General features: G+C 46.6%; 1 protein-coding gene across 1 annotated transcript in view; it reads left to right on the top strand.

Moving 5' to 3' along the window:
- The window catches only part of WFS1 (wolframin ER transmembrane glycoprotein), a 40,486-nt gene extending 28,091 nt beyond the window's left edge, over positions 1-12,395 (top strand). Inside the window, exons 3-7 of the mRNA XM_056855651.1 lie at positions 2,465-2,609; positions 4,480-4,650; positions 6,445-6,525; positions 8,629-8,774; positions 10,580-12,395. Coding sequence (XP_056711629.1) covers positions 2,465-2,609; positions 4,480-4,650; positions 6,445-6,525; positions 8,629-8,774; positions 10,580-12,391 — 2,355 coding nt within the window. The 3' untranslated portion in view covers positions 12,392-12,395. The remainder of the gene's footprint in view (positions 1-2,464; positions 2,610-4,479; positions 4,651-6,444; positions 6,526-8,628; positions 8,775-10,579) is intronic.
- The last annotated feature ends 4,406 nt before the right edge of the window (positions 12,396-16,801 follow it).

Here is a 16,801-nt window from a genome sequence, read left to right on the forward strand (position 1 = left end):
CACTCGTTCCCCCCCCCACATCTGTTCAGAGCTGTTCCTCCATTCGTCTGCTGCTTGAGAGGGGGAAGAGTGAGGTGTAGAGGCCTGCCTTTCTGCACTGCCAAATGCCGTTCATGGCCCAGTTCCATCTCTGCCCCTGTAGATTTGCAAACGACTAAGCTGGGTCAGAATGTGGGTGACGATGTGTGTGTAGATGCACACTCCACAGACGTCATGCGCTGCAACATGCGTCCTTACCCACATTCTGCCTCCAAACATGCATTACTAGGTCAGAGCAAGGGAGTGTTAGCTGAATTGTCTTGGCAAGTATAAAAAATGGGGGGTATGGGTACCAGAAATACCAAAAATATCTTTGTTTTGTGTCCATTTTGCTTACAAGCTGGAGCTTTCTAAATGTTTTCTTATCAAGTTGAAATCTAGCAAATCCTCTCATATCCTTTCACAAACAAGGGTGAAAGTCAGCGGGGGAGGGGGGGTCACGAGATGAAAAGGTTCCACCTTCTGCAAGGGTACAAGCCGCGACGGTCTGTTTTCTGGCTTTCCCAGTAGCCCCTTTAATGTTATGGAACAGTTTTCCAGGGGATAGTAGAAGAGCCACATCCCTTCTGCAGTTCCAGATGCGATGCTATTTTAATGGTTTTGTTTGATGTTTTTGTATTGGTTTTACTGCACTTGCACTTAGCTTCAGAAAATGGAGCATTATAAAAATAGATGCTCTTGGGCAGCCATTTCCCCTCACAAATCTTATGCTTATAAAATAGCTTGCTTCAGTCTGCACTGATGTGGTAGTTTCTCCTTGGTGAGAGAAAAATTTTGGTAATAGAGAAAGTCTACTCTAACCACTGTCCAGATGTTTGCAGACATGAACACATGAAGCTGCCTTCTACTGAATCAGACCCTTGGTCCATCAAAGTCAGTGTTGTCTACTCAGACGGGCAGCGGCTCTCCAGGGTCTCAGGCAGAGGTCTTTCACATCACCTACTTGCCTGGTCCCTTTAACTGGAGAGGCCGGGGATTGAACCCGAAACTCTCTGCATGCCAAGCAGATGCTCCACCACTGAGCCCCCCCCTCCGCAGTTTCTGCACTGGTTTATCAGTCTAACTTTCCCTGGGATACCCTGTGGTCTGTAGTGCTGTGAGGGGATGGTTAGGGATCTCTGATAAGAATTGGCCCCACCCACAGTCCCAGGATCCTCTGGGGAAGGCTGCAACCATTAAGCTTGTGTAAAACTAATATAAATGTGTAGTGTTGTCCTCCACTGACCCTCTTATGCTGTACCAAATAATTGCTCATTATAGTCAGAAATAGGCTAAATGTATGAATTTCCTGTTTAAATAAAGATAGAATCATAGAGTTGGAAGGAGCAATAGAGGCCATCAACCCCCTGCTCAATGCAGGATCAGCGTAGAGCATCCCTGACAAGTGCTTGTCCGCTGCTTGAAGACTGCCAGGGAGGGGGAGCTCATCAGTTCTCCAGGTAGCTGATTCCACTGTTGAACAACTCTTACTGTAAAATGTTTTTCCTAATATCCAGCCGGTACCTTTCCACTCACAATTTAAACCCATTATTGTGAGTCCTGTCCTCTTCTGCCAACAGGAACAGCTCCCTGCCCTCCTCTAAGTGGCGGCCCTTCAAATACTTGAAGAGAGCAATCATGTCCCCCCTCAACCTCCTCTTCTCCCTAGTAGACATGCCCAAGTCCCTCAGCCTTTCCTCATAGGGCTTGGTCTCCAGGTCCCTAATCATCCTCGTCCCTCTCCTCTGCACCCACTCGATTCTGTCCACATTCTTTTTGAAGTGAGGCCTCCAGAAGTGCACACAATACTCTAGGTGCAGCCTGACCAATGCAGTGTACAGCGGAACTATGACATCTTGCGATTTGGATGTTATACCTCTGTTGATACACCCCAAGAACGCATTAGCCTTTTTTGTCACTGCATCACACTGGCTGCTCATATTTAACTTACTGTCCATCCGTACCCCAAGGTCTTGTTCACACACACTGCTGCCTAGAAGTGCATGTTCATGTCCTCCCTCTGCTCAGGGGGAGAGATTATATTATATGGAAACCACCGAGGATGCTGGGCAGCTGTAGAGGAGCCAGGAGGGCTTTGGGTGCAGAAGGCCCCAAGTGCTGTCCTGGGCCTCTCCAATGCCAGGGACTCGGGTAGCGGGTGTTAGGAACGTTCCTTCCCCGCAAGACACCCTGGCAGGCATATGCTGGTCAGAGTACATAACGCTGAGCTGGATGGACCAGCCAGTGGTCTGAATCTGAGTCTTTAACTTTCCCTGGGGTACCCTGTGGTCTGTAGTGCTGTGGAAGTCTCTTTTGCATCTTGCCACCGTCCAGTGGTTCTTTCCTGTTTTTTCCTTCGACCTCCGCGTTGGCGTGCAACGCAGCTACTTTAGCTCTGTGGGAGTGAAGATGCGAGCTGTTTAAATAAACCCTGTCTTTTTTGTAGGTGGGGAAGCACTACCTGAAGCTAGCGGAAGTCCGAGATGAGGAGCTGAACAGTTGCAAAGCAGTTGAGTGGCTGCTCCTTGCTGCTAAACAGGGGCGGAGGGGAGCCGGGAAACTGCTGAAGCAGTGCTTAGCGGAGCGAAGAGGTACAGCTCCTTTCTGGTCTTTAACCATATCTGTTTACCGTGACACTGAGTTACCTTTGAGGAGGGGGGCAAGCATGTCAGAAGACTGAGTGTTGCTGACTCTCTGTAGAAATTGGGTCTGTGGGAAAGAAAGTGACTGGTTGCCATTTTTCCTTCGTATACGAGTGCTGCCGAGGGGACATGCGCAGCCTCCAACTACCAAAGAAAGGAAAATGGTTCTCTGAGGCTGCAGAATCCTAATGACACTTTCCTGGGGGTAAGCCCTGGTGACAGGCAGAGCACACAAATGTACCCCAGCCGCGATCTGGATCAGCCCATAGGAGCTGAGTGTTGGAGAAGAGTTAAGGGCTGAGCCACGGAGGTTAAGTTAGTCGGGAGTGAGTTTTTGAGGGTGGGGAGAGATTATCACTCTGACAGGAGTGTGAGTCAGAAGGTCTGAGCAGGTATCGGAGCTATGGTGATCTTTCCCTGCCCCAGGGAACAGCAAAGTTACCGTGGGCCAGCAGGGCCCTGGCCTGTCACAGAGTCGCAGCAGTGAGCTGCGCTCAGAGGTTATAAACCTGCCTGAGGGGGAGGGCTTTCCTCACGAGGCACATGAAACCTAACTTCCCACAACTCCTGGTTAAGTGTTAATATTTACGTCCGTTTGTGTGTTTCTTCTTCAATAAACTGTTCATGCTTAAAAGCAAACCATCGAATGCCTGTCAGTTTACCTCAGTAATCAATCTAGTCTTGGGGGATTTACGTTCAGGCCCAGATTCCATTCGCTCAAGCATTTCTGCTGAGAAACCCGGTGCGGTGGGTTATCTGGAAAGTTGCATGTGATGGAGGAAAAATCCTGTGAGGTGGTGGCTAGCCCCCAGGAAATCCATCACGTGACCTATTGAATAACACGGAACTTATCTCTAAGTAAACCTGCTTAAGATTGCTCCATATATGACTGGGCTGTCCAGGGCCAGAAGCTTGCCTTGCGGGTGTTCCCAAACATGGGTTTTTTTCTTGACATCTACAAACATCAGTTGAGTAGGATAACCAGAAAGGGGTCAGACTCCAGAAACATTTCTTTTTTTTTAAATGGCCCAGGGATACTTGTGTGAGCGTGTCATTGGTGCCCAAAAAGTACAGCCTCACCACACAGCATGCATGTCCATAGTGGAATTGCTTGGAGATATGTTTTTTGAGTTTTCTGTGCAAAATTTGCGGGTTTCCTGCGCAATAAATTGTCTGTGAGGATCTTTAAATTGCTTCCTCTTGTTTGCCGCCAACTTGGAAGGCTTTAAGAGGGGAGTGGACATGTTCATGGAGGAGAAGAGTATTCATGGCTACTAGTCCAAATGGATGCTAGTCATGATGCATACCCATTCTCTCCAGTACCATAGGAGCATGCCTGTTACCTTAGGTGCTGTGGAACACAGGCAGGATGGTGCTGCTGCAGTCATCTTGTTTGTGGGCTTCCTGGAGGCACCTGGTTGGCCACTGTATGAACAGACTGCTGGACTTGGTGGGCCTTGGTCTGACCCAGCAGGGCCTTTCTTATGTTCTTATGCATCTTTGCTTTTTTCAAGGCCCACCTCTGTGCTCTTTTGGAGAATTGTAAAGGCGGCCCTTGTTAAAGGGAGTCCTGTTGCCCAGGACTAGCTGCTGGTGTTCAGGAAGGATTCCTTCTGTAAATAACAGAGTCTCTGCAAAGTGCTGCCTGCTGTAGCTTATTAAAATGTGAGTTTAGAGACTACACAAGGAAGAACTTGGTCACTGGAAACTGTTTTTATCGGCACATTCTGTTCTTTCTAAATAAATTATGACCAATGCTCACTTCTTCACATACACCCCAGTGGGATAATCGTACCTGTTGCATTTTTCTTTTCTTAAGGCATCACTTCAGAGAATGAGCAAGAAGTGAAGAAATTATCATCCGAGACTGATTTGGAAAGAGTTGTGAGAAAAGCTGGCTCGGTCATGTACTGGAAACTAAATCCAGAGAAGAAAAAGCTCTTGGCTGTTTCAGAACTATTAGAAAATGTTGACCAAGTTGATGGCGAAGGTTTGTATTCTGGTTCACTGAATGTGGTTATAAGTTATTCTTTGAAAAAGTTGCAGTTATCCTTTAAATACAGGAGAATGCTTGTTTGCTTAAGGACATGTTGTTGTAATTGTAGTCAAGGTTGTTTCATGGCCCCGTCTATAAACATCTGAGAGCGTCTCTGCTCCACTGAGTGGCTCGGATGGTGCAAAAGAGCTTGGGCACTCGGCTGTCCTAGACCACGGAAGCCTGAAAAACAGGCTCATACTGAGCCTTGCCTCAAGTTGTTAGCTGTGCTCCTTTAATTGGTGGTGTCCAGGAATCCCAGGAGCACACACAGAGAAGGGCTGGTGGTTCCTCTTTTTGAAAAAACCTGGGTTCTCCACCCAAAACAATTTTATACGACTTGCAGCCCAATCCTTTGGGGGGGGGAGGGGAGCCGTGCCATGGCCGGGGACGGTGCAGCAACGGTGCCTCAGAGCCGCCTCCTAAGCAACTGGCAGTGCCGTAGCCAGCATCGGGACAGGGATGTTTCACCAACCCTCGTAGACCAGGAACTCCAGCCTGCTGGCATAACTAGGCACTGGCAAATGTGGGTGTTCCTGTGCCATAAGGGCTCAGGGAGCCGAACAACACCAGCCCTGCCCCCAAGCATGCCCACTTTGTTTCCAGCTGGATGTGCGCTGGTGTGCCTGGGCGCTGGTGTGCTGAATTCTTGTGCCGGCGTAAGTGCCTTGGCGCCAGCATTTGCACCCTTTACGCCAGCGTAAGTGGCAGTTATGCCACTGCTGGGGTCACGCTGCCTGCACAGATGTTTTGGGCCCTCCTTGTGGATTGCGCTCTTAGAGAACATCAGTATTTGGTGATGATCATGGAGCTGAGGCTTCTCCTGACACACTTCATGTTAAAACACTCTTAATGACTGGGGCAAACTGTGATTCCCCTTGGCACGTTACACAGGAGCACAGGGACCAATTCCTATGTCTTCTGGTGGAAAAGTAGCTGGGTGTGGGATGGAAAAGGTGGGGCATAGGAAATGCTGATCTGTTCTCCGACCCATGGTTTTTCCATCGCAGTCCCACAGCACTGAGCCCTTATAGGGCTCTGCTCACATTTGCAATGGTATAAGGCTAGGTGGAGCCCTGGAGCGGGGTGGGGGGGGCGGTGGTTGCTGCTGTGTTCCAAGCCACTGGAAGCAGCTTTCCCCTAACAAAAAAATCGGTTGTGGGTTTGATACACACATTCGCCAAAAAGGGCACTTCCTGTTTCAACCACTCTCAGAATAACTCATAAATACTAGGTGAATTGCATGGGGGTAACATTAGTTGATCTGCAGTAAGTTTTCTGTCATCTTACCTTTAGGAAGTGTGTCGAGTTTCGTGGTGGGTGGGACAAGGATGTTAATTTAAGCATCACTGCTTGATTCATAATTGGAAGTCACATTTCAGTTGATGGGGGTGCAATTGATGGGGAGGGCACCTGAGCCCGTTTTGCTTCTAGTGTGTTACTTTGATAGGAAATTAAAAAGAAGATCCTTTCCTTCTAATGACAACTGCTGTTTTAGCATATGAAACTGTAACTGATCTCTTGCTTCTTCTTTCAAAAAGACATCTACTTATGATAAGCTTTTTGTGATTTTTTTTCTAATCAAAGGACTATTTAACAAATTAATAAAGCTGTTGAATTAGTTGACAGATCTGCTTTTGTGATTCCCAGCTCTTCTAGAAGGGCAGGTGATGCTTTATATCTTCTAAATTGCTTCCTCTCCCCTTTTATCTCCCCACTTCCTGACCAAACTTGTATTTTTGAGGACAGGTGGGGAGAAGCAGCCTGGCCCAGTTCCAAAGTCGGTTCAGAAGCAAAGAAGAATGCTGGAGCGGCTGGTGAGCAGTGAATGTAAGGGTGCCTTTCCTGGATCACAGTGTGCAGGTGTTTAAAATTGCTGCCCAGCAAGAAAGACCAGCTCAGATTTGTTAGCTTAAATTGCAGTCCTGAGTGTAAGCTGTTGAATAACACGGGGCTGGCTTCTAAGTAGGCCTGTTTAGGATCGCTCCCCGTCTTACTTTCCTTAAGGCCTGATACAGAGACCCCCGTAAACACAGGATGTCACCATTTAAGTCCAAAGTTCTCTAAAATCTGTTATAGGATCCATGCAGTCCTTAAACCCCTCAAATGTTGTCTTACAGGACAGCTCTGTTCACACACTGACGAAGGTGGAGATTAACATGTTTACCCCCACCCACCCATTGAAATGGCCACTATGACATGTAGGCTTGAATTCAGGATCAGTTTTCTGCCAGTAGCCCTCTGTTCATCTGATTTATGGCTTCAGATGGTCACAATAAGTGGTTCTGGAGGATACTGTGGTCGATAGTGTCAAAGGCTGCTGAGAGATCTAGCAGAACTAGCACGGTCACATTCTCCCATCAAGTTCTTGATAGAGGTCATCAACCAAAGCAGCCTCTGTTCCAGATCTTGGCCTGAAGCCAGATAGAAATGGGTCCAGAAAACCAGTGTCTTCCAAGAGCCCTGGAAAGCTGAAATGCAGCCACCCACTCTAGCACCTGGCCCAAGAATGGAAGATGGGAGGCGGGCCGAAAATCTCCAACATTGTAGGGCTCGGGGAGGTTTTTTCCCAAAGCAGGAACTAATCACTGCCTCCTTCAGCACAGGTGGTACAACCCTGCCCTCAAGGATGCATTTGCCACTCCCCTGACCCACTCAGCCAGCCCCCCTCTGGCAGCTTTTATCCGCCAGGAAGGGCAAGGGTCAAGGACACAGGCGGTGGGTCTCACCTCTCCCAGGATCTAGTCCTCCGTATCCACAAGCTGAAAAGTATCCATATAAATCAGACAGGCAGGTGCCACAGTACAAATTGTTAGTGCTGCTGCATTATTTATTATGTTATATTATAGATGTATAGTAACAAATATTATACATATAGATGTATAATATAACATAGTAATTATTTACAGTTTTTAGATTGCTTTAAAGTGTTGTGAGCTGCTCCAAACCTGGTTTGGGCAGGAAAGGATGGCCTAAAATCAGTCAAACAAATAAATAAATAAAGGTACATCCTGGGAACATGCATCCATGCTGGAGAGCCAGCGTAGTGTAGTGGTTAAGAGCGGTGGTTTGGAGCAGTGGACTCTGGACAACTGGGATTATTTCCCTACTCCTTCACATGAGTGGCAGACGCTAATCTGGTGAACTGGATTTGTTTCCCCACTCCTCCACATGAAGCCTGCTGGGTGACCTTGGGCTAGTCACACTTTCTCAGCCCCACCTACCTCACAGGGTGTCTGTTGTGGGGAGGGGAAAGTGTAAACCGGTTTGATTCTTCCTTAAGCGGTAGATGAAGTCGGCATATAAAAACCAACTTCTAACCCAGAGTGGATCTGGGTGATTTTGCCTTGTACCTGTTCTCAGGTTCCCACCACTCTTAATGCTGTTTCTGAAAATCTGAATAGTACCGCCTGCTGCTGGCAGGACTTTATGTGGGCCACATTCCTCCATCAGCTACGCCAAAGTCATCAGTAATGGACTGGGTTCTTACCACATCTGATTTAGCCACACGTCACCCACATGTTTAATCTTTGTATACCTTCTGGGGGCTCTTCATATTCTCTTCTTAGTTGTTGGGTGGGCTGGGCATCTGGGGCAAGCCCCTACTGCCTTTGGGATTATTGGGCCTAGGACTTTGTGGGGCTCCCATGAACGATCACAAAGGAGCTGGGATCCATTGGGTTCTCTCCTCCAGGGTGGAGGGTGTGTGTGTGTATATATATATGAGAGGAGGGGTACTGACAATCATTGCTCCCACGGTTCCCCCAAAACCTGAGTCTGGCCCTACCTGTAGCGAAGATCATCACCATTCAGTAATCCATTTTTAATCATTTTATCTGTAAAACAATACCAGCCATTATTTAGGAAGCACCAGTATCTACTTATCTAGTTCCTTGCCTTTGCTAACGTTCTGTGTGTTTTGACAACCTCCAGCCAAGAGTTATATTGCCTTGGATGATTTTGTGGAAATAACCAAGAAGTACGCCAAAGGCATCATCCCGACCAGACTCCTTGGGCAGGATGAGGATGACGATGAGCTGGCAGGCAAGAGTCCAGAGGAGCTCCCACTCCGGCTCAGGGTGAGTGTCGGGGGACGCTTCCTGCCCGCTGCTCAGGTGCTGCCGGTGCCCCCTCAACATGGCTCAGGACAGGCTGGCGGGGGCCTGTGGAGCCATTCCTGTTCAAACTGGGACCAATCCCATTGCCTGTTAATAGATCTCTGGGGGCTTCTGCCTGTCTGTTTATGCCCCCTTTTTGGATTCATGCATGGTCTCTGGAGTTCAGTGTTTTCCCCCCTTCGGTGTAGAATACCACGCACTTTTTAACTTGTCCTGGCAGATTTGTGCCACTGACATTCTGAAGATCATACTTCTCATTTCTTCCTCCAGTTTTTTTTAAAAAAGTATAGTCTGGATGCCACGACAGAGGGAGACCATTGTGCTGGGTTTCCTGCAGTTTGACAACACCTCTAACTGCCACACTAAATTAATGGTCACCTGTTTAGGAACAAAAAGAAGGCAATAGGAGGATTATCCTGGATTGACAGACCTTGTGCCGGGGTATGTTATGTCATCTGCCTGTTCAGAATCCCAGTTCTCTCTGCCGAGAAGTATGTTTCTTTATTCCATTCATGGCTGCATATCTAAGAAATTACCCCATTTGCTTGTTCATTCATTCGGCGGGCCCCTGATGCTCCAGTTTGTCTGGTAGGGGGGTCACGTGATGGCTGGTCTGTGAGATTCTTTGCTTTTAAAGCAATGGTGAAGTGATTGTACCAGTGAAGTTTTGCTGTGGAGATTCCAATACTTGTGCACTAGAGACACACAGAATGGGAGCATCAGATTGAGTGTACATACTCATTGACTATGCATTGCTTATTCAGAGGTTAGTTGGATGGGTCCAGATTTTTGAGAGACACTGGAAGTTGTGTTTTGTTAGCAGCTGTGTCATCAGGTAAGAGTGCAAAATCAGAAATTGTTTACTTGAGCATTCACTGAATGTTGAAGTCCTGTTTAATCTGAAAGACCCAGAGCACCCTGGTTTAGAATCATAGAGGTGGAAGGGACCACCAGGGTCATCTAGTCCATCCCCCTGCGCAATGCAAGAATTTCACAACTACCTCCCCCCCACACCCCCAGCAACCCCTACTCCATGCCCAGAAGATGGCCAAGATGCCTTCCCTCTCATGATCTGTCAGCATTGCTGACAGATGGCCATCTAGCCTCTTCTTAAAAACCTCCAAGGAAGGAGAGCTTACCACCTCCTGAGAAAGCCTGTTCCACTGAGGAACCGCTCTGACTGTCAGAAAATTCTTCTTAATGTCTAGATGGAAACTCTTTTGATTTAATTTCAACCTGTTGGTTCTGGTCCGACCTTCTGGGGCAACAGAAAACAACTCGGTACTATCCTCTCTATGACAGCCCTTCAAGTACTTGAAGATGGTTATCATATCTCCTCTCAGTCTTCTTTTCAGGCTAAACATACCCAGCTCCTTCAACCTTTCCTCATAGGAATTGGTATCCAGACCCCTCACCATCTTTGTTGCCCTCTGGACATGTTTCAGCTTGTCTACATCTTTCTTAAATTGCGGTGCCCAAAACTGAACACAATACTCTAGGTGAGGTTTAACCAGAGCAGAGTAAAGCGATACCATCACTTCGTGTGATCTGGACACTATATTTCCATTGATACAGTTTGGTAATGGCATGTTTTGGTGTGAAACAGGCCCTGAAGCCCAGGGTATCTGCTGTCGCCATTAGTCAGTTAAATAAAAGAAACAGCAGCTTAGCCTTCTCAAGAGCAAGTTTTGACTCAATTTACTTCCATGTTCTGTCTAGGAGGCGCAAACAAGTTTCTGATTCTGTTGCATTTCTTTCCCGTCCAGGTTATCAAGTACCCCCTTCATGCCATTATGGAAGTCAAGGAGCACCTCATAGACCTTGCTTCTAAAGCTGGGATGCATTGGCTGTCCACTATTGTTCCCACACACCACATCAATGCACTCATCTTCTTCTTCATCATCAGCAACCTGACGATTGACTTCTTTGCCTTTTTTATCCCATTAGTCATCTTCTATCTCTCCTTCGTTTCCATGGTGATCTGCACCCTGAAAGTCTTTCAGGACAGCAAAGCTTGGGAGAACTTCCGCACCCTCACAGACTTGCTGCTTCGTTTTGAGCCAAATCTAGATGTCGAGGAAGCGGAAGTGAACTTTGGGTGGAACCACTTAGAGCCGTACCTTTACTTCCTCCTGTCAGTCTTTTTTGTCATTTTTTCCTTCCCGATAGCAAGCAAGGACTGGATACCCTGCTCTGAGTTGGCAACCATCTCCCTTTTCTTCATGGTGACGAGCTACATGAGTTTAGCCACGAGTGCGGAATCGTACACCCGGAGAGCGCTGCTGACGGAGGTGGCCGCGGGTGCCCTCTCCTTGCTGGAGGTGGTGCCGATAAATGTGGGGCCCCTCCAAGTGCTGGGGAAAACCTTTTACAGTCTCCCCGTGGGCCACTTTTTGGTGTTCAACATGAGCTTCCCTTGCCTTCTGTTTCTGTATTTGTTTTATCTGTTCTTTAGAATGGCAAAGATGCGGAACTTCAAGGGCACATATTACTACTTGGTTCCTTACTTGGTGTGCTTCATGTGGTGTGAACTCTCGGTGGTTATTTTGCAGCACTCGACGGGCATTGGCCTGATCCGTGCTTCTGTGGGTTACTTTTTGTTCCTGTTTGCGCTTCCTATTCTACTGATTGGCATTGCTTTGATGTGTCTCATCCATTTTGTGAAGTGGTTCATAACACTGGAACTGATGAAAATCGTAGTGACCCTGGTGTTGTGCATTATACCTTTGCTTTTCCGGTGGTGGACAAAGACCAGCTTCTCTGTGGTTGGGATGGTAAAGTCCCTAACAAAGAGTTCAATTGTGAAACTCATTCTGGTGTGGATAACTGCCATAGTGTTGTTCTGTTGGTTTTACGTCTACCGCTCGGAGGGGATGAAAGTATACAACTCTACCTTGACATGGAATCAGTATGGGTTTTTGTGCGGTCCGCGGGCTTGGAAGGAAACCAATATGGCCCGGACCCAGATGTTATGCAGCCATCTAGAAGGCCACAGAGTGACCTGGGCGGGGAGGTTCAAGTATGTCAGAATCACAGACATTGACAATAGTGCGGAATCAGCAATCAACATGCTTCCCTTCTTTATTGGAGATTGGATGAGATGCTTGTATGGTGAGACCTATCCAGCGTGTGCCCCTGAAAACATTACCGTTGAAGAGGAGGAACTGTGTCGCCTGAAGTATCTGACAAAACACGACTGCCACATGAAACGGTTTGACCGCTACAAATTTGAGATCTCTGTGGGCATGCCTCTCAATAGCATGAATGGGAATAAGATGAAAGAAGAGGAGGATGCAACCAAAGACATTGTGTTGAAGGCGAGCAATGAGTTCAAGAACGTGCTGCTGAACTTGCGGCAAGGAAGCGTCGTTGAGTTCAGCACTATTCTGGAAGGCCGTCTGGGCAGCAAGTGGCCGGTCTTTGAACTGAAAGCGATCTCGTGCTTAAACTGCATGGCTAAACTTTTGCCTGCAGCAAGGCATGTGAAAATAGAACATGACTGGAGGAGCACAGTTCAGAAAGCACTCAAGTTTGCCTTTGATTTTTTCTTTTACCCATTTTTGTCAGTTGCACGTTAAGTTTGAATGGTACCATTTTTTGCATTGCCAAGACCAAAGATTTGGCTTAAAAGCTGCTATAACAAGGTTCACAATGAACACTAATAGTTTTGTGTCCTGCGCACACTCTGCAGTTTTATAAATTCATGCGCCACAGTTTAAGTGAGTCACTGACATTATCTGCATATTAAAAGCATGGATAGTGTTTCCCACAAGAGTCTGTTTCTCTAGTGGATATTAAAAGCATTTTATTCTGCAGGTGAGGCAGCTCCCTTCTCCTGCATATTTCTGCCTGTGTAGCTTAAAGCCAACCTTGTGGATGACAGAACAGCCTAGTGTCAATTTATCCTGTGGTTGTTAGGAAATATCAGCAGTGTCGTGTGGCTGACCATGGCTACATGTGACCCACATCATCAGAACTGACCAGAGTTAAGCTACAAGTTGGAGGACAGGTTTTCATACAGTCGCCCATTTATTTCATTGAAAGTATCCTTCTTACAAAAAAGAAATTGATGTTGTTAGAATGGGCCAAGAGTTTGAATGGCTAAGGGGAGGCAATGCAAAGGAATTTTGACTAGGTGATGAAAGCAAATATCTGACTGTTAGTCTGTCCTTGTAAATACAGATGTGAAATTAAAATGTTAAAATCTGCAGTTAAAAGATTTTTAGTCTTGTTTGAACACTACGGTCTCTCATGCACTTTTATTTTTTTGCCAGGTACTAGCTGGAGTTCTCCTGCTATTATAGCTGATCTCCAGCTGATAGAGATCAGTTTCCCTGGAGAAAATGGCTGCTTTGGCAATTCGACTTTGAAGTCCCTCCCCTCCCTAAACCCCGCCCTCCTCAGGCTTCGCCCCCAAAACCTCCCACTGGTCGTGAAGAGGGGCCTGGCAACCCTATTCCTAGGGGTTCATCTGAGAGCCAAGCGTACCAAGGCAACTTAAGGGTCTACAAGCCGTGGTGCATCCTCCATAGGGAGGGGCTAGATGTTTCTTGGAGAGTTGACAGCCTCAGTGGAGTACAACGCCTGGTTATGTGCTCAGCAGATTGAGCTCAAGGATTCTGTTCCAAATCAGTCAGACCCCCACAAGTCCTTGAGGGTTCCCTACCATGCAAGTGGGACTTGCCCAGTGGCTACCCCCACACACCTGGGCCACAGTTTTCTAGGCTGAGTTGGGGGTTGGAGAGACAGAAAGCTTAAGACAGAAGTGCAGATAAGTTGGGTGTGTTGGGTGGGAAAGACAGAAGGAAGCAGGAAAAGGGGAGAGGCTATAAGGGCTTGCAGGAAAGGGAAAGAGGAAATAGTGGGTGGGGGAGGGGAAAGTGAGATGCCACCCACAAGTCCTTGTGGGTTCCTGCTTATTCTTTTCTAATACTGGTTTTTAAAGCAACAGATGGTGGTTGATTTATAAGGGACATTAGGGGCTGGTTGTTGTAATCATTACAAACTAGTATCTAGGACAGGCAAGGGTCTAGAGCACAAGAGGGGGTCTTCACAGATCCTAGGATTCGGATTGTCGGCATCCATTGTAATAAGCAGATCAAAGTGATCCATAACAGAAACTAATTTGTGAATAGAAAGATTTCTGATTCTGCCGCTGTTGTTGCCCCCATAAAAGTGGCAGCAGCACTTTTGGTTCCAAGCTGCAATTCTTTGGTTTCAATGAGCAAGCAAAGTAAAATTACACATGGTTTGGGCTTTTTTTTTGTAAGAAAGTGTTTATTGAAAAGCCAGTATCAACATATTTATATATGTATAAATATATCTTCAGCAACTGTCACCTAATTTGTGCAACACAAGAATGCAGCCGTGAGAATGACTACAGCCACCTCCAAACAATGACATAGCCCACACCACTGGAAACTCCAAGCCAAAGAGATAAGGAAGATCCCTTTCATGGTTTCAGTTTGGTTTTTACATTCACAAAAATAAAAAATGCACTTATAGTCAGGGATACCAGAACTCCAACTAGGCCACTGATCTGTCACAATTGTTCTGGTTTTTTTTTTTTAAACAGACAGCTTTATATAAATGGGGTCTAGAAAGCTGTTTCATAGATCTCTCAAGGTTTTATGTAGGACTGCTGCCTATTTGGAGTTTAGTAATTGAGAAATAAACTAATGGAACTGAAACTAAATGGAAAAGGAGCCTAAAGAATCCTTTTTTCATTGGTTACTTACACCGGCCTAGCTGAACAAATTCTGGCCCAAGTGTCCTTTTGGACGGTTTGGTCTGAGTGTGCAGTTAGCTTTTTCTGAATTGCTAAGATTAATGCATAAAGCCAAAGGTTTTAAAGAAATGTTATGTAGCTTGGCTTTAACAAAGTTTCTATACAATTTTACCATATTCTTACATCTTTTTACAAGAAAAAAAAGTGTTTAAATTTAGTTAGACTACTATGTACATAAATACTGTCGGTGTCTCCCAGAACGTACGGTAGCTTTATAAATAAACATTCCTTGTTCTCATTTAAAATTAATTACACATTTCATAAACGTACATGGATAACTGGAAACTGATGCACACGGATTGTGCTTCTGCACACAATTTACAGCATCAATACCAAAAATGTCAGGTGCTCCTTGTTTCACAAGTTCAAGGCCTCCTATAAAATCCTGTCTTGGCATCTGAAAGCCGGCCAGTTTCCCCCCCCCCCCAACCTCACTGAAAGGTTCAAAAGCATGCAGGTTTTTTTATTGTGCCTTGTATTTGTGGAAAGGTTGATACTGAGCAGCACAGAACCAGCTCGTGGGGAAGTGGCCCATCCCGTGCTCAGGGTCTCCATGTTCTGTGTGGACAGAGTTGGGGGAGAAAGATTAAACCCCACCACCACATCTCCCCTCCCCCTTCTTACCTGTAGCTGTTTTTTTTAATATTAAGGGAAGTATTGGGACATCTCTTCCTGAGTCTCTTTGATGTAGGGTGCAGTTTGGGCAGCACCGTGTAGAGGTTAGATTTGGGAGACCCAGATTGTAATCCCCCACTCTGCCATGGAAGCTGGTGGGGGGGTGACTTTGGGCCTGTCGCAAACCTCTAGCCTCATTCACTATACAGGATTGTTGTCAAGATAAAACACAGGAGAGAATGATGTGAGTTGCTTTGGGTCCCCGCTGGGGAGAATAGTAAGGTGGTAATAGAACGTGCCATCAAGCCACAGCCAATTTATGCCAGCCCCATCGGGATTTCAAGGCAAGAGACCAGCAGAGGTGGTTTGGCATTGGCTGCCTCTATAAAAAACCCTGGACTTCCTTGATAGCCTTCCATCCAAGTACTAACCAAGGCCGACCCTGCTTAGCTTCCAAGATCTGATGAGATTGGGCTAGCCTGGGCCATCCAGGCCAGGGCTAAAAGTGGGGGTTAACTACTGAAAATAAATACATGCATCCCTACCAAATGTTTCTGCTTGCAGGTGTGCTATTTGCTACTGCAGACAAAACACTAGTTGGCAGCAATAACTTTTTCCTTGCAATCCAGGTGGGAACTGGGTTTAAAGTATCCATGTGGAACTTAGTTCTCTGCTTTCACTATAGCCTGCTATCGTAACAAGGACTTGTCCAGTGGATTAGCAAACCGAAGCAGGAGTAGAAATTAAAACACACACAAGAAGGCAACCTGTAGCAATCTTGCAGGGCTTTGCAGACCTGGATCATCACACAATCAGAAGGGGGAAATTCCAGCTGATGCTTTAACAGAATCATATCTGCCTTCCCTCAATAGGTTCTCGCCCACTAGTTCTCAGGAATTCTGACCGGGTTTCTGCTGAGACCAACGTTCTGGCTCCGTGTCACTTAGACTGGAGACCATACTCAGGTCTGAATCATACAGGAGGCACGGAAGCCTCCAGGCGGGGAATGGGGCTGTTGTCAGTGGTAGAGACCCTGCTGTGCATGCAAAAGGTTTAATCCCTGGTGTTTCTATTTAAAGGATCTCAGGTGCTGCAGAAGATTCTGCCTGAGACTCTGGAGAGCAGCTACTATTCGCTAGTACAATGACTCAGTAGAAGGCAAATACATATGTTCAGAAGCCTCCACCTTCTTGTAGCAGCTATAGCCATTTCAGTCCTCTCGCCGCATCAAGGCGATTCTTCGCGTAGTACCAACAGGGAAGTTGCAGCTGCATCTTCTGTTCTGGTTTTGCAAAAGAATCCCTGCAGTGGTGGAAGGCAGATGAGTGTGCAAGCAGCAGCAGGAGAGAGGGCACTGGCATGGAGCTACTCACCTGATTATCATAACTGTCAGAACGACAAATGGAGTCTTCTGACCACAGACGCTTCCTGAATGAACCAGGCCTTGGGTTTTGGTCTTGCTCTGACATATAGTGTCAGAGTCTAGTCCCGATCTCTACTGCAGGTGCAAATGATCTTTCATAAACAAAGGAAATCAAAATAACCCATGGTGAGTGAAACTGAAGCAACCTCTCCTTAACAAAGA

Source organism: Euleptes europaea, chromosome 9, assembly GCF_029931775.1.
Source record: "Euleptes europaea isolate rEulEur1 chromosome 9, rEulEur1.hap1, whole genome shotgun sequence".
Taxonomy (NCBI): Eukaryota; Metazoa; Chordata; class Lepidosauria; order Squamata; family Sphaerodactylidae; genus Euleptes; species Euleptes europaea.